We start from the raw sequence: 27,455 nt of genomic DNA on the forward strand, positions 1-27,455 counted from the left end.
AAATGGAAGTGCAGGGTAGCTAAGACGAGGTGGCTGCATGTAAAATGTGAAGAAATCTAAAAAGAAATGAGTGTCAGAAGGACCAATTCAGCATATAGGAAAATCAAAACAACCTTTGGTGAAATTAAAAGCAAGGGTGGTAACATTAAGAGTGCAATAGGAATTCCACTGTTAACTGTAGAGGAGGTAGTGGATAGTTGGAAAGAGTACAATGAAGGCTTCTATGAGAGGGACGATTTGTTCGATGTGTTAGAAGATGAAACATAAGTCAATATAGAAGAGATAGGAGACCCAATATTTGAATCAGAATTTAAGAGAGCTTTCAAGGACTTAAGATCAAACAAGGCAGAATGGATAGATAACATTCTATCAGAATTTCCCAAATCATTGTGGGAAGTGGCAACAAAACTACTATTCACATTAGTATACAGAATGTATGAGACTGGCGACATACCATCTGGCTTTCAGAGAAATATCATCCACACAATTCTGAAGTTTGCAAGTGCCGACAAGTGCGAGAATTATCACACAATCAGCTTAACAGCTAATTCATCCAAATTGCTTACAAGACTAATAAACAGAAGAATGGAAAAGAAAATTGAGGGTGTGTTAGGTGGATAATGGAAGCAAGGCTAAAGAAAAACCAAGAGAGTTCATAGAATTTGTCGACCTGTAAAATGTGTTTGACAATGTAAAATGGTGCAAGATGTTCAAAATTCTGAGAAAAATAGGGGTAAGCTACAGGGAGAGATGAATAATATACAATATGTACAGAAGGCAAAAGGAAATAATAAGAGTAGATGACCAAGAATGAAGTGGGTGGATTAAAAAAGGTGTAACACAGGGATGTAGTCTTTTGGAACTACTGTTCTATCTGTACATCGAAGAACCAATGATGGAAATACAAGATAGGTCCAGGAGTGGAACTAAAATTCAAAGTGAAAGGATATCAGTGATATGAAGACATTACTATCCAGAGCAAAAGTGAAGAAGAATTACACGATCTGTTGAATAGAATGAACAGTATAATGAGTGCAGAATATGGATTGAGAGCAAATCGAAAAAAGACGTAAGTAACAAGAAGTATCAGAAACGAGAACAGAGAGAAATTTAACATCAGGACTGATGGTCACTAAGTAGATGAAGGAATTCTGCTACCTGGGCAGCAAAATAACCAGTGATGGATGGAGCAAGCACGACATCAAAAGCAGACTACCGGTAGCCCCGGAAGGAAGAGCATTCCTGGCCAGTAGAAGTCTATAGTATCAAACATAGGCCTTAATTTGAGGAAGAAATTTCCCAGACCGTACATTTGGAGCATAGCATTGTATGGTAGTGAAACATGGACTTAAAGAAAACCACAACAGATGAGAATTGAAGCATTTGAGATGTAGCGCTGTAGACAAATGCTGGAAATTAGTGGACTGAGAAGGTGAGTAATGAGGAGGTTCCGTGCAGAATTGGAGGGGAAAGGAATATGTGGAAAACACTGACAAGGAGAAGGGACAGGATGATAAGACATCTGTTAAGACATCAGGGAATGACTTCCATGGTACTAGAGGGAACTGTAGAAGGCAAAAATTGTAGAGGAAGATAGAAATTGGAATACATCCAGCAAATAACTGAGGACATCAGTTGCAAGTGCTATTGTGGGATGAAAATGTTGGGACAGGAGAGGAATTCCTGGCAAGTCACATCAAACCAGTCAGAAGACTGATGACTCAAAATAAATGAATGAATGAATAAATAAAATAAAATTAAAAAATTAAGAATTTCTTTGCATTCGTTGGAGGGGGCGGAATCATTCAACTGGATAAATGTGGGAAACCTTCCAAACCACCCTCTAATTGGCTGGTGCAGAAGACATAACTCCATATGACTGAACTCTATGCCTACTGAACTCTATACCTACATCTAGTATTGGGTTGTACCCCACACTGCTTTAGAATCATTCAGTACCTGGGCAGGGCATGTTATGGATCTTGAAAGTTCACACTTCCCCCCCCCCCCCCCTCTTCTACTGCAGAAAATGACATTACAGTATCTCTTTTGATTGATTTATTTACCTCCCATGATCAAGTATGACTGTACACACCTACAGCATAACTTGGCCACATTTGTCAAAGTTCTCTACAGTAGTTCGACCAGGTATAAACAGCAAGTCATTGTGGGTCCTCTTCATTCACAGAAAACATAAATTACTGTTGTGATACCTTTGTGCAGCAAAGGGAGGACGGTGGGGCTGGATGATTGACACATGTACTGGTGCCATGTTTATGTCATTCTGGGAACTTGCAGGATTTATATAAGGGTAGTATGAGGAAGTGACAAAGCAACAATCGAAGACACCATTTTCGCAGTTTCCTGTACAGTTTTGCATCCATCACAACTTCAGGACAGCACCAAAATTGCAGCCACACAGAAGAGAAGGTGTAATTACCTATGAATAGTATGACAACCAAACAAATCAAAGACATGACATCAAACTTCTAGTTCAGTGAAGTCACTGATAATCACTGCCAGAAATGTGGGAGAACTGCATAATGAATGAGAGCCCTGTGCTCGATTCCATGAGTGGGTTAGTGCTCTCCCCACCACTCTTGGCCCCCCTTCGTAGATGCTTATGCACATAAATAATGGGCATTACTTAACTGTACACCACAGAACTTTCATTATTCAATGTAAAATTAAACAATGAAAAATATTATGAAAGGGATAGTTGCTACTCACCATATGACTGAGGTGCTGAATCGCAGATAGGCACAACACACACACACACACACACACACACACACACACACACACACACACACACGGCCAACATCTTTGGCAGCTGAAGCCAGAATGCAAGCAGCAGCACATGATTGGCAACGAGGTGGGTTGGGGTGACAAGGGGGAGGGATAGCGGGGTGGGGGTGGGGGACGAAAGTGCTGCTAGGGGAAGTGTGCAGGGATTAGATGGAAAGAGGGTAGGGTAGCTAGATACAGTCAGAAGGTTAGATGGAGGGTGGGAGAGAGAGGAAAGGGGGGAGGGGGTAGCGGAAAAGGATAGAAGTAGAAAGACTGGGTGCGTTGGTGGAAGAGAGAGCCTTGTACTGCTGGAATGCAAACAAGGAAGAGGCTAGATGGGTAAGGACAATAACTAACCAAGATCGAGGCCAGGAGGGTTAGGGGAACATAGGATATATTGCAAGGAGAGTTCCCACCTGTGCAATTCAGGTGGTGGTGGTGGTGGAAAGGATCCAGAGGGCACAGGCTCTGAAGCAGTCATCGAAATGAAGAACTGCTGGGCAGCATTCTCAGCAATAGGATGATTCAGTTGTTTCTTGGCCACAATTTGTCGGTGCCTATTCACGCAGACATACAGCTTGTTGGTTGTCATGACCACACAGAACACAGCACAGTGGTAGCAGCTTAGCTTGTACATCGCATGACTGGATTTACAGGTAGCCTTACCTTTAATGGGCTGGAGTAGGTAGTGGTGGGAGGATGTATGGGACAGATGTACAGGGATATGAGCCATGAGGCAAGGGGTCGGGAGCAGGGGTTGTGTAGTGATGGACGAGGGTACTGTGTAGGTTTGGTGGGCCATGGAATACCACTGTGGGAGGGGTAGGAAGGATAGTGGGTAGGACATTTTTCATTCCAGGACACAATGAGAGGTAGTCAAAACCCTGGAAGGTACTGAGTCACGAGGTGAATGCTCCTTTGTGGCAATATGGTGCAACTTTAGGAGGTGGTGGGTGACTGGAAAGATAAGGCATGGGAGATCTGTTTTTGCACAGGGATGGGAGAGTAGTTACAGTCTGTGAAGGCCTCAATGAGATTCTTGGTATATTCTGAGAGGGGCCTCTTGTCACTACAGATGTGACGGCCATGGGTGGCTAGGCTGTATTGAGTGGGAAGCAGCTGTCCAAGTGGAGGTATTGCTGGTGATTGGTAGGTTTGATACGGATAGAGGTACTGATGTAGCCACCTTCAAGGTAGAGATCAGCATTGAGAAAGGTTGCTTGTTAGGTAGTGTAGGACCAGGAGAAGCGAATGGGGGAGGAGGTGTTGAGGTTCTGCAGGAATGTGGATAGTGTGTCCTCAGCCTCGATCCAGCTCAGGAAGAGTTCATCAGTGATTCTGAACCAGGTGAGGGGTTTGGATTCTGGGTAGTTGGAAGGTCTCTAGATGGCTCATGAATAGGTTGGCATAGGATAGTGCCCTGCAGGTGCACACAAACAGATCTGGGGTTTGACTATGAGAACCTGCATGGCACCATCCTATGGCAACCTATTCATGGGCCACCAAGATTAATCCATCCTAACCACCCAGAATACCAAACCTCTCACCTGGTTCAGATTCACTGATGACATCTTTGTGATCTGGATTGAGGCTGAGGACACACTATCCACATTCCTCCACAACCTCAACACCTTCTCCCCCATTCGTTTCACCTGGTCCCACTAAATCCAACAAGCCACCTTCCTCGATGTTGACCTTCACCTCAACGATGGCTATATCGATACCTTTGTCCATATCATACCTACCAACCACCAGCAAATACTTTGACTTCGACAGCAGCCACCCATTCAATACATCTTGGGTATTAATAACTGCTTCAGCTGTATTTGGTCCATATGTATCACTCCCAGGTTCGTGGCACTAAAAGCCACATCTTCAGATGAATATCATTAAAACATATGTTCACCTGAAGATGTGGCTTTTAGCGCCACAAAACTGGTAGTGACACCGTAACAAAGGACCAAATACAGCTGAAGCAGTTATTAATACCCGAGATGGATACTAAATGTTGTGGCTGCCCCACCTACAAGGTTATCTGCCATTCCTTACAGCTTTGCCACCCATGGCCATCGCATCTGTAGTGATGAGCGGTCCCTCTCTAAATATACCGAGTGTCTCACTGAGGCCTTTACAGACGGTTATTACCATCCCAACCTTGTACAAAAACAGATATCCTGTGCCTTATCTTTCCAGCCACTGCCTCCCAAAGTCCTTCCATAAGGCCACAGAGGAGCATTCCCCTTGCAAATCAGTACCACCCAGGTATGGAGAAACTGAGTTACTTTCTCCACCAGATTTCTGATTACTTCTCGTCAAGCCCTGAAATGAGAAGTGTCCTACCAACTATCCTCCCCAATCCTCCCATGGTGGTATTTTGCTGCCCACTGAAGCTACACAATATCCTTGTCCATTCCTACACAAACCCTGCTCCCAATCCCTTGTCTCATGGCTCGTATCCTTGTTATTGACCTGTCCCATACACTCTCCCATCATTACCTACTCCAGTCCTGTCAAGAACATCACTTATTCCATCAGTGGCAGGCTACCTGTGAAACCAGTCATGTGATCTACAAGCTAACCTGCAACCACTGTGCTGCATTCTACATTGGCATGACAACCAACAAGCTGTCTGTCAGCATAAATGGCTACTGACAAACTGTGGCCAAGAAACAATTGGATCACCCTGTTGCCAAACGCGCTGCCTCTTCATTTCATTAGCTGATTCATTTCCCAACAATACCAGCTTTTCTGAATTGTGCAGTTGGGAACTCTCCTTGCAATGTATCCTATATTATCGTAACACTCCTGGCCTCAACTTTCATTAATCATTGTCCTTAATCGTCAAGTATTCCATATCAGTCCCACAGGCAGCTAGGAAAACAAAAATGCATCTAGATAGAGCCATGTGTGCAATGGTAAGCCTTACACAAATGAGGTGTGGCAGTTTCCCTATAGATTTCACTTCAACAGCCATGCATATCATTGGCAAACAACACACCTTGAGATGGAGGATTTTTTTATAGAGGTTTCTACCATTCTCGTGATCTGGGCAGTCAAGCCAAGATCACCATTCTCCATGACACACAATGTTTCACCGCCCTGCAGCATGATGGTCACTGAAGCATGCCCAGAGCTTACAGTGAGAGGGGCTGGTGGTGCTTACCAGTTCCCAGCTCAGGAACCCTGGGATCACCAAGCCCATACCCAACAAACAAGTGCTGAGCCCAAGAGGATTCGAGTACAGGCTGCTCACCAATTATGCATGAATTGTTGCCCACTATAAGCCGAAACATAGCGGCAACAGCTTCAAAACAATAGATGACAACTGGCAGGCGACAATGAGCAGTCTGGCACTCAGGGCCACTTCTTTGTGTGCCACCCTGCCTAAAATGTGAATTACTTTGAACATTACTGATCAAATTCACCACAATGTACAAAAATGTTTATAAGATTTTACTTACAAACCCTGTTTGTTTTGCATATTTGGGCTAAGACCTTGTTTTAAAAGTTTCTGTGCAATTCCAGTCATGGCACTTATAGTTGAATCCCCTGTGGTTGCAGGTGACAAACTCGCCACCATATGCAGTGCTGTGTTGCCTTGCTCTGGTGTTACAGCACCTACTGCTGCACCATGTTCTATCAAGAATTCTGCTGCATAATCGTCTCCTGTGAAAAAATAAAAGATAGGAGTTAGAGGAAATTGACTTCTAGAATTTTACAAATTTGTTGTCTACTAATTTTGTTACATTCAAGGTGAATGAAACAAACCCAAAATGCTTAGTACGATTGAAATGTTACACTGATTTACGTGATGTTCAGTTACTACTTCAACATTTGATTTGGTAAATTTGTGAATTAAATACAAAAATTAAAAAAAATATATTTCTTAATGCCATCAGCATTACAAATTTGTTTCACTAACTATCTTATTTCATGTTACAGACTTTCTGCTACCTTAATGGGAAAATGCCTTTATACCACTATACCCTAAACATACCTAACTGAATATGCTATCCAGTGTCTCTCACCATGTTCTGGAACTTCTTACTTAAGTTCACTGTGAGCATAGGCATCTGCAATCGGGAGCAAGAGGGAAGGAGGGGGGGAGGGATCTGTCAGCTTGGTGACACCTCATTCTCTTCAGTTGCTGTGACATAGGTCGATTTCCATACAAATTGGTGCTGTACTTTGACCATGGTCAAAGCTGAATTCCAAGCCTTTCTTAGCTTTATTTGTTCATCATGTTGCCAGGATCTCTACAGCCTCTTTTAGAATACAAGCCAAGAAAGTGTTTAAGTGTTGCAACCACTTAATGCCATCTTAATTCATGGCATGTCAAAGGGAGACGCAATGCTCTGCCACAGCAGACTTCCTGTTGTTCATTACTGACTTTGTCGGCTGTTCATTGTCTGTGTGGCATCTATGCTCCTTGCATTTCTCCTGTGCAATCCAGATAGTCCAGCCTGAACACATTTTCCTGCACTGACAGGGGATTCAGTGAACTCCTATGTCATTCTTGACTGACCCCAACATGGCTCACATCTTGCCTGATGGGCAGAATATGAACCCGACACAATGTTTTCACAGTATTCTTCCAGTCTTCACTGATGCATTCTCAATGTACAGCATAATAGTTATCGCAACAGGTTTCTCGGCAGACAAAGTGTGTGCCAGACAGACTCGAACTCAGGGGGTCTGCCTTTCACAGACAAGTGTTCCACTGAATGAGCTACCCAAGCACGAGTCATTCTCTCATCTCCTCTGGTCCCAAGATCAAGTCTCATACAGCACAGTTTTTATCTGCCAGGAAGTTTCATATCAGTGCACACCCTGTAGCAGAGTGAAAATTTCATTCCCGAGATTGCTCTTCATCCTCGGCAGGCTGAGGTCGCAGCTTGTTTGGTCTTATGGCATGTTGTATCTGGCACTTGCTGTACACATCCTTACAGAACACAGCTTGTATGTGCAATAGTTCAGCTGCTAGACTGTACTGGTCCAAAGTTGTGTGTGCTATGTACACTAGCGTGCTTGAAACACTTCATTGTGATGAAAAATGACAGCTGAGGCACTGAAGTACTAATCTATATACATCAGTTTACAGTAGATGCTTTGTCCTTGTGTGCCATCTGGTCTTTGTTTGGCAAGCAGATCCAGAAATAGAAGATGATTATTTTCTTGTATCTCCATCATGAATTTGATGTTTTGGTACAGTGAAGTTAGGTGTTGCAAGAAGTATTGCACATGATGTCACCATGCAGCCAGATTATGAATGTATCAGCAACATATTGAAAACAGCATTGGAGCTTGGGAATAATTATATAAAAACCGATATTAAATACAGACTGCTAAGCAGGAAGTAATTGGTATGGAACAACAGAAGAAATGAATGGTATGATGATGAGTGTGAGGAGGCAACACAAAAAGGAGAATGAGTTACACAAAAAGATGGACACCCGAAGAACACAAATGCTAGAGAGTGACTATAGAGGAAAAGGTGTGCAAAAAAGCTGACTCTTAAGGCAGAGAAGAAACCCTTTTTTGAAAGGCATTTTCTGCACACTGAACTACTTGATAATGTTAATGAAAGCAGGAAGCTGTATAGAAAGGTCAATAACCTTAAAATGGGCTTTCAATGGAAACCAGTTAAATATAAAGGGAAAAATGGTGAATTAATAGCATCACACGAGGGAGTGTTACATAACTGGACAGATTACTGCAAGGAATTATTGTACTCAGAGAATGCTGAAAAATGAGAACAAACTGAAAACCAACAAGTGAAAGAAGAGGAAAATGAGATGCCCTCAAAGCCTGAGATTCAGCAAGTAATAAAGGAACTAAACAACAATAAGACACCGGGCAGTGACAAACTGACAGCCGAGCTCATTAAGTACTATGGAGGTTATCTAGTTAGGTACCTGCATGCTCTGATCTCAGTTATATGGACACAAAAGGCCATCTCACATTATTACAATATGGGAGTAATGTGTGTTATGCTTACAAAAAAGGGACACCCTGGAATGAACGAACTATGGAGTACCTAAATTATTGAATATTGCATATAAAATAGTCTCCTCTCCACTTTGTATCCATGTAAAACCTTTTGCAGAAAAAAAGCAATCAAGAGATATCAGGCAGGCTTTAGATCTGGCAAATCAATTACTGACCAAATACTCACCCTGAAGCAAATATTGAAAAAAAGCAGTCTTAAAACATTTCATATTTGTTAGTTTTGTAGCAGCATGTGACACCACAAAAAGAAATAAGTTTATCGAAACCATGAATGAATTCGGCATACCACAAGAGTTAACATGCCTCATAAACTTGACTATGGAAAAAGTAGTTTGTAAAGTACAGATACAAGTAAATTTAAAAGCAAATTTTGAGATTAACAAATGGTCTGGGGCAAGGGGATGCATTCTCATGTATACTTTTTAATATACCACTAGCAAAAGTAACAAGATCGGTTCTAATCAACACAACAGGCGCAATATTCCTCAGAACAGTGCAAGCTCTGGCCTATGCAGATGATGTGGATATTTTTGCAAGAACAGAACTAGCTGCTAAAGAAACAAATATTGCATTGATGACAGCAGCAATAGAAAGGGAAGTGGAAGTGAACATACATAAAACCAAATAAATTCAAATAATACAACTAGAACTACACTACTGGCCATTAAAATTGCTACACCAAGAAGAAATGCAGATGATAAAAGGATATTCATTGGACAAATATATTATACTAGAACTGACATGTGATTACATTTTCACGCAATTTAGGTGCATAGATCCTGAGAAATCAGTACCCATAACAACCACCTCTGGCCGTAATAACTGCCTTGATGCGCCTGGGCAATGAGTCAAACAGAGCTTAGATGGCGTGTACAGGTACAGCTGCCCATGCAGCTTCAACACAATACCACAGTTCATCTAGAGTAGTGACTGGCGTATTGTGACGAGCCAGTTGCTCGGCCACCATTGACCAGACACTTTCAATTGTTGAGAGATATGGAGAATGTGCTGGCCAAGGCAGCAGTTGAACATTTTCTGTATCCAGAAAGGCCCGTACAGGACCTGCAACATGCGGTCGTGCATTATCCTGCTGAAATGTAGAGGTTCGCAGGGATCAAATGAAGGGTAGAGCCACAGGTGATAACACATCTGAAATGTAACATCCACTGTTCAAAGTGCTGTCAAAGCGAACAAGAGGTGACCGAGATGTGTAACCAATGGCACCCCATACCATCACGCCGGGTGATACGCCAGTAGGGCAATGACGAACACACGCTTCCAATGTGCGTTCACCGCGATGTCGCCAAACACGGATGCGACCATCATGATGCTGTAAACAAACCTGGATTCATTTGAAAAAATGACGTTTTGCCATGCGTGGAACCAGGTTCATCAATGAGTACATCATCGCAGGCACTCCTGTCTATGATGCAGCATCAAGGGTAACCGCAGCCATGGTCTCCAAGCTGATAGTCCATGCCGCTGCAAATGTCGTCGAACTGTTCGTGCAGATGGTTTTTGTCTCGCAAACGTCCCCATCCGTTGACTCAAGGATCGAGACATGGCTGCACGATCCGTTACAGCCATGCAGATAAGAGGCCTGTCATCTTGACTGCTAGTGATACAAAGCTGTTGGGATCCAGCATGGCATTCCGTATTACCCTCCTGAACCCACCGATTCCATATTCTGCTAACAGTTATTGGATCTCGACCAACACAAGCAGCAATGTTGCGATACGATAAACCGCAATCATGATAGGCTACAATCCGACCTTCATCAACGTCGGAAACGTGATGGTATGCATTTCTCCTCCTTACACCAGGCATCACAACAACATTTCACCAGGGAACGCCGGTCAACTGCTGTTTGTGTATGAGAAATCTGTTGGAAACTTTCCTCATGTCAGCACGTTGTAGGTGTCGCCACCGGCACCAACCTTGTGTGAATGCTCTGAAAAGCTAATCATTTGCTTCTCACAGCATCTTCTTCCTGTCCGTTAAATACCGCATCTGTAGCACGTCATCTTCGTGGTGTAGCAATTTTAATGGCCAGTAGTGTAAATATGGTGCTATAAAATGACCAGATATCAACAGAACCTGTTAGTAAATTTGTCTATTGGGGAACCCTGGTGGCATCGAAAAACAATATTAATGCACAAAAAAAAGTGGTACATCCACTTCGCTGATAAATACTACTATGGGGTTGTTCCACAACTTAAGTCCAGGGATCTCTCCAGGAGAAGTGCCAACTGTATTTACTTTTTATATGTTCGGTATCAGTCCGCACACAACAGTACAGGGTACCAATATGTTTCAAAGAGTCATGCACAAAAATGCATTTTTTCAAGTGATAAAAACTCGTGTTGTGGATAGCTCTTGGCCTAATGGTCATTTGTATATTTAATGGAAGAACACACATACTATAGTTATCCTTCAGTACAGGGTCAAAATTTAAACATTTCACATCTCCTCCTGCCCAGGCAAACTGAGCAAATCTGTTGTTTATTTTGCATTAAAAGCATCATTTGGTCATGGGCAGTCCCTGAGAAAACACCAATAAAAACTATGACTTTTGGATATGAGAAGTACCATTTGCGGGCATGGTCAGTTCTAGAATTTCTATTTATGGCAAATCATCAATATTTTTACCCTGTATTCTTAAGGTGATATACTCAGGGAACCTTTATCTTTTTTTGATATAACTATCCTTTAACGAGATCCAGAGGTTCAAAGTTACCGTACCTATGCACGTAATGCCCAATCTGAGGCATAAATGTAGTTTTAACTGACATAGTGAGCACATGCCAAGGGCTCTAAAGTCACCAGAAGGGTTCTGAGGTCATCAAACTGTTTTTAATCAGCATTTTTTTATCAATAAAACTTCATGCTAACTGCCTCTATATAATGGGCATTCATACCAATAGAAATATGAATAGAGTGGTATTGCATTGAAGAGGAGGAGGAGGAGGAGGAGCCTTAACATGCATGTAAAGAACTACCAGAAAAAAGTAAAGCAAATGATTCTGTGTTAACCTTATATTATGCATACATATTTGTTTTTATGTGCATCAAAGTGCATAAATGTATCCGAAGTTTATAAACAGACTGTCGAAACTTTACTGTCCTACAGAACTCATTTTACATAAGCAGCACACCTTGCTGTAGCAGGGAAAAGAGGGGAACCAGCAGAAAAAAGGAGAATATGTTCCTCTTTGAGAGACTCTGATGAATAATGGAGAACCAGTTGCCTCAAAATCCATTCTGCCTTGCTCACTGAAAAATTTGACATGTGAACATATTCACACATTTTGGTGCTGAAAGTGAGTAGCAGAGAGACAGAGGAAGAGAAAGGATGAAAGGCAGAGGAAGAGAAAGGAGACAGTGCCGTTGGGAGAGGAAGAGAAAAAAGACGATGGGGGGAGGGGGGGGGGAGGAGGAGGAGGAGTGTGGCAGTGAATGAAAGATAGATGGATGGATGGAGATAGAAGCAGTGGGAGCAAAAGAGAGAGGAGCAGCAGAAATGAAAAATATAGATGAGTGCAGACCACATATGGGCTTGAAGGAGGGGGAGCTGGACTCTCCCAGACCAGTGAACTTTAGCATACAGGTATAGGGGAGGGGACATTTGGACTGAAATTTTAAACACATAGGAACAGAGGAAAAAACAAATTGGACACCTCACAATTTTTGAGCCGCTGCAGTACAGTGGAAGCAGAGAGAAGAACTGGAATACAAACAGTACATTCAACCTATTGTTGAGTTAACAGTGATACATAGGGGTCACTAAGTTACATGCTCATCATATATCCAGCGCCACTTTTGTTGGAAGCTGGCCAGGCCGGGAGAAATGATTGAAGTGATTTCACTATGTCACTAACTACAAGTAGAATGACATGGTGTGAGCTGCCAATGTTTACTTTCACTTTGACAGTACAGCCCAACAGTATTTTGAGAACAACAGGGCAAATATGTTACAAATGCATTTGGTGACGACCAGCATTGAGTCCGCACAGCAAAGAGCAATTGAGGAACAGAAGCCAACACCAAGTGGAACCAACAGTGTCATTTGTACAGAGTGTTTTGGCACTGTGTCACATAGTGAACTCAAATAAGATGAAATCGAACAAAGTTTTAGAACTAATGAAAAGTGGGGCAGAGGGCGTCTACTAGGACTTCTTTTGAAGGATGTCACCACAACAGAGAACTTCATGGCAGCCATAGAAGTCATCTAAAGTTTACCACCTGGTTGTTAAAACACATATCGAGGCAAGAAGCCAGTATCATTCAGATGCAATCCCAAAATATCACAGAATATTTCCATATCAACAAATGTACGCTATCTTTAAATCATTCTATAGCTAATGAGCGAGGCCAGTTGAAACAGGTGATTATTGTTATTAGTGTAAGTCCTCCACTGCCAGTTATTCTTGTCTGTACGAGTTCACAGTCATATTTGCAAATGGCATTGGCTCCAACAATACGAGCAAAAAATCTGGTTTAACTACCACTGGGTAGAGTTATTAGTAGTGTGTCTCACTAGCAAGTATTCCTTTGGAACAAAACACTGACTTCGCATAAATGATATATAGTCTTTACCGGAATATAATAAGAATGAACTTTGCATTACCAGTGCGGACTTTCCACAGTAATCACCTATTGTAAATAGTGGAAGCAACAGGTAATCTCAACAAGGATTGTCAGAGTGAAATTAAATTTGTCTATTCCAATAATTAACACAATATTTCTGGTCTGTGTCACCTGTCTCAGTAAAGACAATGTTGTTTTGAATAAGTAATTAGTTATCAATCACAGCAAAAGCACCAAGTTAAGTTATATTTATAGAAATTTCAATATGAACATACAAGTATCTCTGAGTGTGCTTATCAGAGTTATGAAGTGGAGTAACAGGTATGAGGAATACAAAGATAATTTGGTGGTAGGGTTTGCAGTACCTCCTAACATGTGGTGAGAGTTTAAACAGGATGGAGAGAGCCACATATACACAATATGAACTTGCTTTACGTGAATGGGTATAATTAAATTGAACCAACAATGCTTAAGCACAGATCAATGATTGCCTTTCATAACAAAGTACTGAATTGCTATTAATACAATGCAGGCATCTGAAATAATTGAAAAATTGTTGCACAGAGAACTGTATTGTAGTAAATGGCTGTCATGACCAATATTATAATGGTCAGAATTACGGATAGTAGTAAATAAATTTGCAACAGTTTATATTTATAAGCTAGGCACTTTTCAACCTTGCATGTAATGATTTTCAAGTATGAATCAGACAATACAGGGTAGAGAGTTGTTATTTGCCACCTGCATTAACTGTAATTGTCATAGCAGAAATTTGCTGCTGAAAACTACAGGAAATCAACAAGGAAATAATTCTCTAAAGGAAAAGGCACAGGTCAAAATCATGGTTGCCCATAAGCAAACTGTCCTGAAGTAGGACAGCACACTACTTAATATTACCTGGGAGAAAACACATAAGCATTACAGCAAATGCCACCTCTTCCTCGTCTTGCTCAGTCTTCATATGTATTGTCAACTGCAAGTGACACACAATATTTTCTCTCAGGAATGTGTTCTTCCCCAGCAATTAGTACTAGTTAGCGATGTTTCAATTGGATCAACCTGACTCTCAGCAACTAACAAAGACAGACAATGATGTTTCGACAGACAGTCCCGATACTCAAAAGCTTTCATTGAAATTTATCCTGGTTTAACAGACAGTTATTTTTTGCAGCTGTATCAATGTACAGTTTAACTGATTACCTCTACCTACATATAATGTTAATATTTTTGTAGTAATTATCGTGACCATGACAGCTACATACCATGTGCTACTTATCAGTACATTGATCCTGTCCTTTATTCAACTATTCATTAATTTTAATTAAAAACGTAGGATGGCTCACCTCTGTCAATAGCACGATGCAAGAGTGTGTATCCTTGGCTGTCCCTTGCATCAAGATCAGCCTTATGTTCCACCAAAGTGCGAGCAATACTAGTTTGATGATCACGAAGGGCTAAGTCCAATGGAAGATCACCACGAACATCTAGCTGGTTTAACTTTACTCCCAGCTGAAACATACAAAAGGCAATATCTTCATTAAACATGTGTAACTGTGGAAGTATTACCTCTCACAGGTAAAAAGCAGATAAAACATAAAAATTGCCAGTCATTATATAATTTCATTTAACAGAACTTTCATATTCTGGAATCTTCTATACTGACAATTTTTACTTGTACTCATTCTTAGCATACTGCTGGTAAAATTTTAATGAAGCAATTCATCAGCAACCAAGTGGACACAGTTTTGGGTTTCCAGACCTGTTGCAAAATCCAACAGTCCCCTCCACACCAAAAAGCTGAATAGGTACGGATGTCAAGAGTCACTTCTTCCTGCGACCTTTCACCACATTGTCTATGGCTATTTACAAGCCACCATTCATCTTCCAAAATATTAAAAATACTCCATACTTCAGATCTAAGCCCCCTTTACAAAAATGGGTGTCCTTGCTTGTAACAACTGCCTCTATTTCAGCCACTGACATCCACCTATATGTCAGAGTCTGTTCAAAAGTCGTATCTCCTCAAGGTGCATTCTTTAAGGAAGGATCACCATGCACACTTCTTGCCACACTGTTACCCTGCATTCATTTCAGTCACTGCACTCCGACCAACTGTGTGTGCAACCTGCCAGCATGATGATACCATAGACCAAAAGCCAATGATTCCACCTTTCTCAAAGTCCAACAGATGGTGATAAGTTGCACATGCACATCTTCTGGGAATGCTGTGTTAGCATATCACTCTAAAACTTCCAGTAAGGTCAGATACATCCAATAACCATTACATACTCACACCATTCTTCATCTGTTATGCCATGGTCGGTTGATGAATTCTGTGTCAATTCCCAATGTTTTGTCCCCGTCTGCGGAGGACATCTTCACGGGGGTCTGTAGCTTGATGGAAGGTCCAACACACCCACTAGCTCACTACTGACAACGCTTCCATCGAGCTACAGACCCCCGTGAAGATGTCCTCTGCAGACGGGGACAAAACGTTGGGAATTGACACAGAATTCATCAACCGAGCACGGCATAACAGCCCGGTAATTATAACGAACAATTATTTAAGTTTCCCTCAGCTTTCTTACAAAGAGGTAATAACTGCATATTTTGAGTGGAAAAAACACCCACACCTGTTATGCATTACATATAGTCTGTCATTAAGGATGTATCGTTAGAATAGTTCTTTAAAATTATGTCTGAAATTCATAAACACCATATGAACTATTGTTTCTGAAAATTTCTGTAATTCTAGAACTCAGATGGCAAGCCAGTATCAAGCAAAGGAGGGACAGCTGAAATGTCAAAAGGAATACATGAAGGCTGTATATAAGGGAAATAAACTTGATGACAGTATTATTGTAAGGGAAGAGGAAGCAGGTGAATATGAGATGGGGAAACATGATACAGTGAGAAGAATTTGACAGATCACTGAAAAACTTATGCAGAAACAAGGCGCCTGAAGTAGATCATACTTCCAGAGAAACATTTAGATTCTTAGATGATCCTAGCCATGATAAAACTATTCCACCAAATGTGCTAGATATATGAGACAGGCGAAATACACTCAGATTTAAAGAAGTATGCAATAATTCTAATTCCAAAGAAGGCAGGCACTGACAGGTGTGAATAGTACTGGTCCTGGAAGACAGGCTAAAGAAAAGGCAAACTCAAGTTAACAGGAATTTGCAATTTTGAGAAAGGTATTGACAAAGTTTACAGAAACACAGTCCCCAAAATTTTAACGGTAGCAGTTATAAACGTCATTTATGACTTTTACAGAAACCAGATTGCAGTTAGAAGAGTCAAAGGATGTAAATGGGAAGCAGTAACTGAGAAGGGAGTGGGGCAGAGTTGCAGCCTATCCTTGATAATATTCAATCTGTACATTTAGCAAGTAGTGAAAGAAACTAAGCAGAAATTTCAACAGGGATTAAATTTTAATGAGAGGAAATTTAAACTTTGAGGTTTGATGACAATATAATATTTTTTTCACAAACAACATAGGACTTGGAAGAGCAGTTAAATGGAATGCACAGTGACTTCAACAGAGTTTACAAGATGGTCATCAAATAAAGTAAAACATGGGTGATGGAATGCAGTCAGATTAAATCAGGTGATGTTGAGAGAGTCAGACTGGGAGTCATCAATAATAGTAGATGCATTGTGATATCTGGGCAGCAAAATAACTGATGACAGCCAGTTGGCAATAGCAGCAAAAGTGTTTCTGAAAAAATAAATTAAAAATTTAGGCGTCAGGAAGTCTGTTTTAAAGATATTTATCTGGAGTGTAACCTTGTACCGAAGTGAAACTTGGATGATAAGCAGTTCAGACATGAAGAAAATAGAAGTTTTTGAAATGTTGTATGACAGAACAGGGATAGGTTGAGTAACTAATGAGATGGTACTGAATCTATTTGGGAAAAAAAGAAATGTACGGTATAACTGTATAAAGATGAGATTGGTTAATAAAACAAATCCAGAGGGACCAGCAGTAGTAAATCTGGTAATGGAGGAAGGGGTGTTCGGGCAGGTGGGGAGGGAGTTAAAAATTGTAGAGGGAGACGTAGGCATGACTACAGTATGCATTTTCAAGTGGATGTAGGCTGTACTAGTTAGGAGTACATGTGAAGCTGTGGAACCACTGTAAAGGCTGGGTAGATCAATTCAAAGGTTGGGAGGGACGCAAGGACATACTACACCCAATATAATCATAAATGAAACCAAGTTCTTCATCTGATTGACAGATCCATGAAGAAAAAGAAAACCCATCCAGTGATCCACTTGAACCAACATTAATTTACAAATCTAGGTAAATGTTACAACTGCTTATGCATGGTTCCTGTAGGAACTGTGAAGACTGGCTTACACAATATCTGACCAGAAGTATCCAGACACCTATTAGTGGAATTAATATGGCATGTGTCCACACTTTGTCTTCATGACGAGTAGATTTCTGCTGAGGACCCAATCAATGTCCGTGGAATGATGGCAGCCCATCTGTCCTCAAGAGACGAAACCTGATAATGTAGTTTTCTTAGCTGCTGGGGTCTGGGGCGAATTCTACATTCTAACTGATCTTAGAGGTGCTCTGTCAAGTGAGGCCAGGGCTCTGGGCAGGCCAGTTCAGTAGTGATGATTTCCAAAAACTGTAGCCCACAGATGCTGCTTTGTGACAAGATGAATTGTCATGCATATACAAACAATCATCATCTCCAAATTGCTCCTATATTGTACGCAGCAGATATTCCTGTAAAATGTGTTCGTTTATTCTTGCATTCAGCATTTTCTGAAGTGCAATAAGGGGACAATACCCCAAGCATGGAAAGTACCCCCTTACCATACTTCACTGTTGGCACTACGCATTACACTCGTCAAACCCAAACCATTCAATTTGATTGCCACAGAGTGATTCATCACTGCATAACACTAGTTGCCTGTCATCAACTGTCCCGTGGTGTCACTCTTTACACCACCTGAACTGTCACTCATGAGGAGAACACAGAAATGCCAAAACCCATTTGCCCAGAAACTTCACTCAGTGGAACAGGGGCCAATCTAAGAACACACGTCTTGACTTATTCTTCAATATTCGACTGTTTCTTAGAAAATGACGGCCACTGTTTTCGAGGTAGTTTACACTTATCAGCTACAACATTATGACCACCCACCTAACAGCTGGTGTGTCTGCCTTTGGCATGTATTAACAGAGGTGATGCATTGTAGCATGGAAGCAATGGGCCTTGGTAGGTTGCTGGAGGGAACTGGCACCACATCTGTACACACAAGTCATCTAATTCCCATAAATTCCGGGGAGGGGGCGATGAACTCCGACACCATGTTCAATCACACCCCAGATGCGTTCGATCAGGTTGAGATCTGGCGAATTGGGGGATCAGCACATCAACTGGAACTAGCTACTGTGTTCGTCGAACCACTTCATCACACTCCTGGCCTTGTGACATGACGCATTATCTTGTTGAATAGTGCCACTACCATAACAAACACGATTGTCATGAAGGGGTGTACGAGCTCTGCAACCTGTGTGCAACACTCATTGGCCATCATGGCGCCTTGCACGAGCTCTATTGGTCCCACAGATGCCCACGTGAATGTTCCCCAGACCGTAACGCAGCCGCTATCAGTTTGTATCTGTCCTGCAGCATAGGTGCCAAGGAGCTGTTGGCCTGGAAGATGTCACGTCCAGTGCCGATGGTCATGTGCCCATTTCGGTTGTAGTTGCTGATGTCGTGGTGTTAACATTGGCACATGCATGGATTGTTGGCAGCTGATGCCCATCGTTAGGAGTGTGTTCGGTGCACTGTGTGTTCAGATACACTTGTACTCTGATGTTCGGTCCGCCACAGTACACTGCCTGTCTTGTTTTACCAGTCTGGAAAGCCTATGACGTCCGACATCTGTAACGAGGAGTGGCTGCCTAACCACACGACGTCTGGACGTGGTTTCGCCACGTGTTGAAGACACTCACCACAGCATTCCTTGAATACCCGACACGTCACGCAGTTTCCGAAATGCTCGTGCCGAGCCTCCGGGCCGTCACAATCTGCCCTCAGTCAAATTCAGATAGTTCGCGCCATTCCCCATTCTACACACGGACAGCACTCGCACTTATAGTATACGGACCGTGCGTCCATCTGGCTAACAGTCATGACAAAGCTATCTAGTTTATACGGATAGTAGGTCGGTGGTCATTATAATCTGGCTGATCAGTGCATATGCCTTTTAGCGAGTAAATAGTTCGACCAAAGCTACAGTGACTATCGCCGCTGCTTCGCAATTTTGAGCTTCCTTGTTCGAAACCCGATTGTTATTTTTATTTTTCATCTATCCAGCCATGTTCTTAGAAGATTACTACACGAACGTTTTCCATTGTATACTGAAATAACGTTGTCCTAACTCGTCTACCCATTGTGTGTCTGATGAATGAATTAAAAAAAATGAATAAATGACAATTATTCGAAAATGTTTTTGGTGAATTTCTGTAGCGTATCTTGTTTCATAATCAAGTGCAAGCTTCAGTTTTCGGAAAAGTGATCCGTTATGCGTGGTTTGTCCGAAATTACTGCCAACGATGGAAATCTTCAACAATTTTAACGATGTTTCTTTTCCGAATGAGACTCGTACGAAGAAATGTCACTGTGGCGAACCTGCCTTCGTGCGACGCTCGTGGTGTTTAGAATTTCTATGTTTTCAATGTATCGTCCAAATATTCGTAAAGAATAAACGCAGAATAAAATAATAGAGAAATGATGTAAGAATGTAATATAAGAATTTAAAAGGGTTATAACCCCCGACACTACACACATGCATCATACAATAAATATATGACATGGTGAAACCCAGTTGTAATTTTAAAATAGATGTAACGCCCGCCCTTGTATCACATAACGTAACAAGTAACATTCGTGTAGTAACCTTCTACGGACATGAGCAGATAAATGATAAAATGAAAATAAAGAGAAATAATAATCCGATTTCGAACACTGGGTGCTAAAGTGGAAGGTCGCGAAGCTAGCCATTGTGCCACTATTTCGAACGAGATTATCGCGTTATAAAAGGCATATAAATTATGTCAAAAACGTTGACCGTCGGTTTTTCAGAAACGACCCAGCATCTACGGATATGCTGAGATATCTGTTTGGTTATTTTGACATTTGAAGTGTCTGGGAAATCGGAAAAAATTGTGGTAAGGTCTTAAAGGGACCAAACTGCTGAGGTCATCGGTCCCTAAGCTTAATCTAACTTAAGTTAACGCTAAGGACAACACACACACACACCCATGCCCGAGGGAGGACTCTCCAACATTGTAGCCCACCATTTTTAACTTCCTGTATACAGTCACAGTGCTACCTGGGCTGCTGGTAGCACACTGGGACTCACGACTGATTCCTTCTGCTATTTTCATGCGATTTTTTACAACTACCGTCCGCAATGCTCAAGGTCTACCTGATCTTGTTTAGCTATCATTATTCCTTCGCGTTTCCGTTTCAGTCACATCACCAACAGCCGACTTGGGCAGCTTTAGAAGGATTGAAATGTCCCTGATGGATCTATAACAGACAATGAATTGTCCACGTTCGAAGTAACTGAGCTCTCCAAACCGACCCATTCTGCTGTTACTGCCTTTCTACTGTTTCCCGCGTCCTTTTACACTGGCATCTAGACGTCGATTCCACATTACACGGGGCAGTTCAGATAGTGAACTAATTACAGCGCACACAGGGATTTAAGCAATCATTCTTCCAGGTTCATAGGTGTATGGAACGGGAAGAACTTCCAATACGTGGTCCAATGTGAAGTACTATCCGTATTGCACTTCCCAGCAGGGATTATTTGAGGTTGCGCGATGCCTGAAGCATCTATGAATTACGGCGCTCCTATTTAGCAATATGCACTCAAATTTTTTACACATTATTTTAAGCCCTACTTATGAGAAGGTACCATCTAGCAAGATTTTATTTCACTTAAGCACTAGCTTTCCCAACGCTTTTATCATAAAAGCGATATTTAATTTTTTACAACTACCTACTTAAGTCGTGTATACAGTGAAACTGACGATGTGAGAAGGATGTTCTTGCTCTTGTTTTCACTAAGTTAGAAGAGTAAGGTAAAGCAATGTTCCATACTTTTACCTTCGCTCGAATTGTTGGAAATAGAAAAGGGTTGCCTGCTCTGTTAGTTGGAGACTTGCACCGACTGTATCGAATTTAATAACTGCTCACACTAAAAGTAAAACGGGCTTTAATAATAACTTATGAAATTATGAAGTTATTCATACGGACAGAAAAAAAAAATCGGGACGCTCCTTAGTACTGTACAAAATATCAAAACGTGGCGACACACGGGTTTGGAACCTGATACATGTTAGCCGTGGAAGACAGATAGGCAACACAGAAGGACCACAATGGCGTATTCGAGTGCAAACCATTACATTAAAGTAGGCAAGTAAACTTTACAGGAATGCGTCGAAATATGATAGACAGGCCTACTGTAAAAGCACCCTAGCTAAACTTAGTACTTGGAAAAACAGAATCGCAAAATCACTCATTCTATCCTGAGAGTCTATTAACAAAGTTTCAAGAACTGGCTTTAAATGATGACTCTAGGAATATACTACAATTCCCTACGCTTCATTCACATTGGGATGGTGAGGATGAGAAGAATAATTAATTACTGCACGCACAAAGGCATTCAATCGTTTTCCCTGAGCTCCATACGTGAATGGAATGGGAAGAAACACTAATAACCGGTACATCTACATTTATACTCCGCAAGCCACCCAATGGTGTGTGGCGGAGGGCACCTTACGTGCCACTGTCATTACCTCCCTTTCCTGTTCCAGTCGCGTATGGTTCGCGGGAAGAACGACTGCCAAAAAGCCTCCGAGTGCGCTCGAATCTCTCTAATTTTACATTCGTTACCTCCTCGGGAGGTATTCGATACCTCATCCAGAAACGCACCCTCGCGAAACCTGGACAGCAAGCTACACCGCGATGCAGAGCGCCTCTCTTGCCGAGTCTGCCACTTGAGTTTGCTAAACATCTCCGTAACTCTATCACGGTTACCAAATAACCCTGTGACGAAACGCGCCGCTCTTCTTTGGATCTTCTCTATCTCCTTTGTCAACCCGACCAGGTACGGATCCCACACTGATGAGCAATACTCAATTATAGATCGAACGAGTGTTTTGTAAGCCACCTCCTTTGTTGATGGACTACATTTTCTAAGGACTCTCCCAATGAATCTCAACCCGGCACCCGCCTTACCAAAAATTAATTTTATATGATCATTGCACTTCAAATCGTTCCGTACGCATACTCCCAGATATTTTACAGAAGTAACTGCTACCAGTGTTCGTTCCGCTATCATATAATCATACAATAAAGGATCCTTCTTTCTATGTATTCGCAATACATTACATTTGTCTATGTTAAGGGTGAGTTGCCACTCCCTGCACCAAGTGCCTGTCCGCTGCAGATGGTCCTGGATTTCGCTGCAATTTTCTAATGCTGCAACTTCTCTGTATACTACAGCATCATCCGCGAAAAGCCTCATGGAACTTCCGACACTATCTACTAGGTCATTTATATATATTGTGAAAAGCAATGGTCCCATAACACTCCCCTGTGGCGCGCCATAGGTTACTTTAACGTCAGTAGTCGTCTCTCCATTGAGAAAAAAAAGCTGTGTTCTGTTTGCTAAAAACTCTTCAATCGAGCCACACAGCTGGTCTGATATTCCGTAGGCTCTTACTTTGTTTATCAGGCGACAGTGCGGAACTGTATCGAACGCCTTCCGGAAGTCAAGAAAAATAGCATCTACCTGGGAGCCTGTATCTAATATTTTTTCGGTCTCATGAACAAATAAAGCGAGTTGGGTCTCACACGATCGCTGTTTCCGGAATCCATGTTGATTCCTACATAGTAGATTCTGAGTTTCCAAAAACGACATGATATTCGAGCAAAAAACATGTTCTAAAATTCTACAACAGATCGACGTCAGAGATATAGGTCTATAGTTTTGCGCATCTGCTCGACGACCCTTCTTGAAGACTGGGACTACCTGTGCTCTTTTCCAATCATTTGGAACCTTCCGTTCCTCTAGAGACTTGCGGTACACGGCTGTTAGAAGGGGGGCAAGTTCTTTCGCGTACTCTGTGTAGAATCGAATTGGTATCCCGTCAGGTCCAGTGGACTTTCCTCTGTTGAGTGATTTCAGTTGCTTTTCTATTCCTTGGACACTTATTTCAATGTCAGCCATTTATCCGCTTGTGCGAGGATTTAGAGAAGGAACTGCAGTGCGGTCTTCCTCTGTGAAACAGCTTTGGAAAAATGTGTTTAGTATTTCAGCTTTACGTGTGTCATCCTCTGTTTCAATGCCATCATGATCCCAGAGTGTCTGGATATGCTGTTTCGAGACACTTACTGATTTAACGTAAGACCAGAACTTCCTAGGATTTTCTGTGAAGTCGGTACACAGAATTTTACTTTCGAATTCACTGAACGTTTCACGCATAGCCCTCCTTACGCTAGCTTTGACATCGTTTAGCTTCTGTTTGTCAGAGAGGTTTTGGCTGCATTTAAACTTGCAGTGAAGCTCCCTTTGCTTTCGCAGTAGTTTCCTAACTTTGTTGTTGAACCACGGTGGGTTTTTCCCGTCCCTCACAGTTTTACTCGGCACGTACCTGTCTAAAACGCATTTTACGATTGCCTTGAACTTTTTCCATAAACAGTCAACATTGTCCGTGTCGGAACAGAAATTTTCGTTTTGATCTGTTAGGTAGTCTGAAATCTGCCTTCTATTACTCTTGCTAGACAGATAAACCTTCCTCCTTTTTTTTTATATTCCTATTAACTTCCATATTCAGGGATGCTGCAACGGCCTTATGATCACTGATTCCCTGTTCTGCGCTTACAGAGTCGAAAAGTTCGAGTCTGTTTGTTATCGGTAGGTCCAAGATGTTATCTTCACAATGAAACATACCCTCTGCACCTCACGGTGCAGCTTCGCCATGCAAGTCGAGATAAGGCGAATTAACCCCTAGCTGTACCGAAGCACCGTGTAAATTCTTTCTGCATCGCACTGCCCGTGCGCAATTTACCGTGTGTGAGAAACCCTGACGTAGACGTAGCAGCGTGAGGGTTTGCGGGCAGATGGACGCCGGCAGTGCGGCGTGCACAGCGCTCCAGTGCTCCCCCACCGCTCCAGCCGAAGACAGCAGGGCGGCGATCAGCTGGCTGTGGGCCGGCAGGCAGTCAGCGGCAAGCAGCCGAACCGCTCACACGTCACGAGAACGACCGCGAGTGCCCGGCACAGGCCGAGCTGTGCGCGCCGCGCCACCATGCACACGGACTGAGACAGACAACTCGTCGCCTTCTCACCATGTCGCCGTGCCTACTTCTTGTCCTGCTGTGCGCAGGTGAGTCCCACTGACCTAGCGATGTCATTCGAACGACTTGAGTCAAGAGGCACTGAAGGACGGCTCATCTTAGTTGTGGATAAATACACTGCAATCGCAAAAAATTGTAAATAAGCTTGAAACATTTGGTCCGCCAGACTGTCGCATCTATTAAGGGGAACTGGAACGCCATATCCCCACAATGTTAAATTTAGTGACTTGGCTTCCCTGTATTTCAGGAACCACTGTAGCCATTGACATGAAAATTTTACTGGGCATTAAACTGTATGTTCTGAGTCTACTGAACTACAATAATTGTATTTCAGCTACTGCTTTCAGAAATACATTTTTTAATTACACAGTTAAAATTTTGTGGACTGTTATCCTAAATAATTTTAATTATACTTAACATTATGTTCTTCTTTTAGTTCAGTAGACTCAGGATATGTATGTTAGTATTCCCTGAAAATTTTAATACTCGAAGTGGTTTCTGAGATTTAGGGAAAAATGCAACAGAAAATGTAAACTTCAGGAACGGCTTCTAAAGTTTCAAAAGACTGTACCTCAATATTGCTTAATTTTTTTATATTTAGTTACTCAGAAGCACCCTGCACATACTGTTGTATCATTCTCTTGATCTTTTTCCAAGTTTTTTTCTTCTTTCTGGACTCCTTAGTGGCCAACTGTGCTGCATACTCTGCTTTATCAATGCGAACCTTGTCCATCCGTTCAGGTTCTCTGATCCAGTTTGCTCCAGGATTAATTCCCATGTGCTGTAGCACTTTAACCCTACCAATGTTGCTATCATTAAAAGCAATAACAGGATCACTGACCCCCCACTTTAGTGTCTTCATTCCGACAAAAACATTTTTTTGGTACACGAGTCCATATAAGATTATTGAACGACTCACTGGGATTTTGAGTCTAATAATCCAGACACTTCTTCAGTAATTCAGGATTTACCAGGTCTCTGTAAATAGGTTTTACGATATACATGACCTGCTGGGATGGAATGCTTATGGCTTTATGAACTGTTTTGAGTACTGGGCATTGCGGTAATTGCACCATGAATCAGGTCCAGGACGGCACAGGTGGTGTACTGGTTTTTCATTAGTTGACAGTCTGTGGAAGAAGGTAGCCCACACTGCCTGCTTCAATTTCAACAAATCCTCAGTATTATTTCTAATGGCCGTCCCATAATACTGCTGTAGTTCCTCAATCTTTTGTCGGTCAGCCTGTCTCTGTTAGCACTCCGACACACAACGCCTGTTTATTATACTATGAAACGATACGATACTGTTTTTGACAGCGCTACCAATACAAACACGTAATTTAACCTTTATAACACAGCAGTCCACAGCCTTCTATATAAAAAAATTACCGATTTTACTAGATCTTGAAGTAATGCACGCAAAAATTTTAACATTTTCAACTGGTGTAAATTGTATTTAAAAAATAAAATACTTACCATGTGAGTTTATAAGTGATGTATGTATATCATTTTATTCGGAAAATTGCAAATTTTATAATGAGATAAAAATCCGAAAATGTAAAAAAAAAATTTTTTTTTCTTCTAACTCCCGTTAAGTAACTAAGGGAAGTGCTATTCATAGATGCGAAATTGAACGATTACAGAAAGTAAGAAGCAGGAAGAGCAAATTGGTAGGGAGTATTATGAGAAAATGGAACTGCCCTGCCACGGAGATTGTCCAAGGATCTCGACCAGCCTACTCCAGCGTTTCTTACTGAGCAAGTTGGCATAATGGTAATGATACTGTACTCGCATTCGGCAAGAGTAGTATTAGAATATCTGCGTTGCCGTCTAAAGACCTCTCTATAGACATATACGAGGGCAGTTCAATAAGTAATGCAACACTTTTTTTTCTCGGCCAATTTTGGTTGAAAAAACCGGAAATTTCTTGTGGAATATTTTCAAACATTCCCGCTTCGTCTCGTATAGTTTCATTGACTTCCGATAGGTGGCAGTGCTGTACTGAGCTGTTAAAATGGCGTCTGTAACGGATGTGCGTTGCAAACAACGGCCAGTGATCGAGTTTCTTTTGGCGGAAAACCAGGGCATCTCAGATATTCATAGGCGCTTGCAGAATGTCTACGGTGATCTGGCAGTGGACAAAAGCACGGTGAGTCGTTGGGCAAAGCGTGTGTCATCATCGCCGCAAGGTCAAGCAAGACTGTCTGATCTCCCGCGTGCGGGCCGGCCGTGCACAGCTGTGACTCCTGCAATGGCGGAGCGTGCGAACACACTCGTTCGAGATGATCGACGGATCACCATCAAACAACTCAGTGCTCAACTTGACATCTCTGTTGGTAGTGCTGTCACAATTGTTCACCAGCTGGGATATTCTAAGGTTTGTTCCCGCTGGGTCCCTCGTTGTCTAACCGAACACCATAAAGAGCAAAGGAGAACCATCTGTGCGGAATTGCTTGCTCGTCATGTGGCTGTGGGTGACAATATCTTGTCAAAGATTGTTACAGGCGATGAAACATGGGTTCATCACTTCGAACCTGAAACAAAACGGCAATCAATGGAGTGGCGCCACACCCACTCCCCTACCAAGAAAAAGTTTAAAGCCATACCCTCAGCCGGTAAAGTCATGGTTACAGTCTTCTGGGACGCGAAAGGGGTTAT

At 42.0% G+C, this 27,455-nt stretch overlaps 1 protein-coding gene across 1 annotated transcript in view; it reads right to left on the reverse strand.

The window, feature by feature from the left end:
* The window catches only part of LOC126101579 (rabankyrin-5), a 443,789-nt gene that overhangs the window by 121,878 nt on the left and 294,456 nt on the right, over positions 1 to 27,455 (reverse strand). Inside the window, exons 7-8 of the mRNA XM_049912232.1 lie at positions 14,730 to 14,895; positions 6,252 to 6,456 (exon numbers count right to left, since the gene is read on the reverse strand). Of these exons, the coding sequence (XP_049768189.1) occupies positions 6,252 to 6,456; positions 14,730 to 14,895 (371 nt within the window). The remainder of the gene's footprint in view (positions 1 to 6,251; positions 6,457 to 14,729; positions 14,896 to 27,455) is intronic.

The sequence above is a fragment of the Schistocerca cancellata genome, chromosome 9, assembly GCF_023864275.1.
Source record: "Schistocerca cancellata isolate TAMUIC-IGC-003103 chromosome 9, iqSchCanc2.1, whole genome shotgun sequence".
Classification (NCBI taxonomy): Eukaryota; Metazoa; Arthropoda; class Insecta; order Orthoptera; family Acrididae; genus Schistocerca; species Schistocerca cancellata.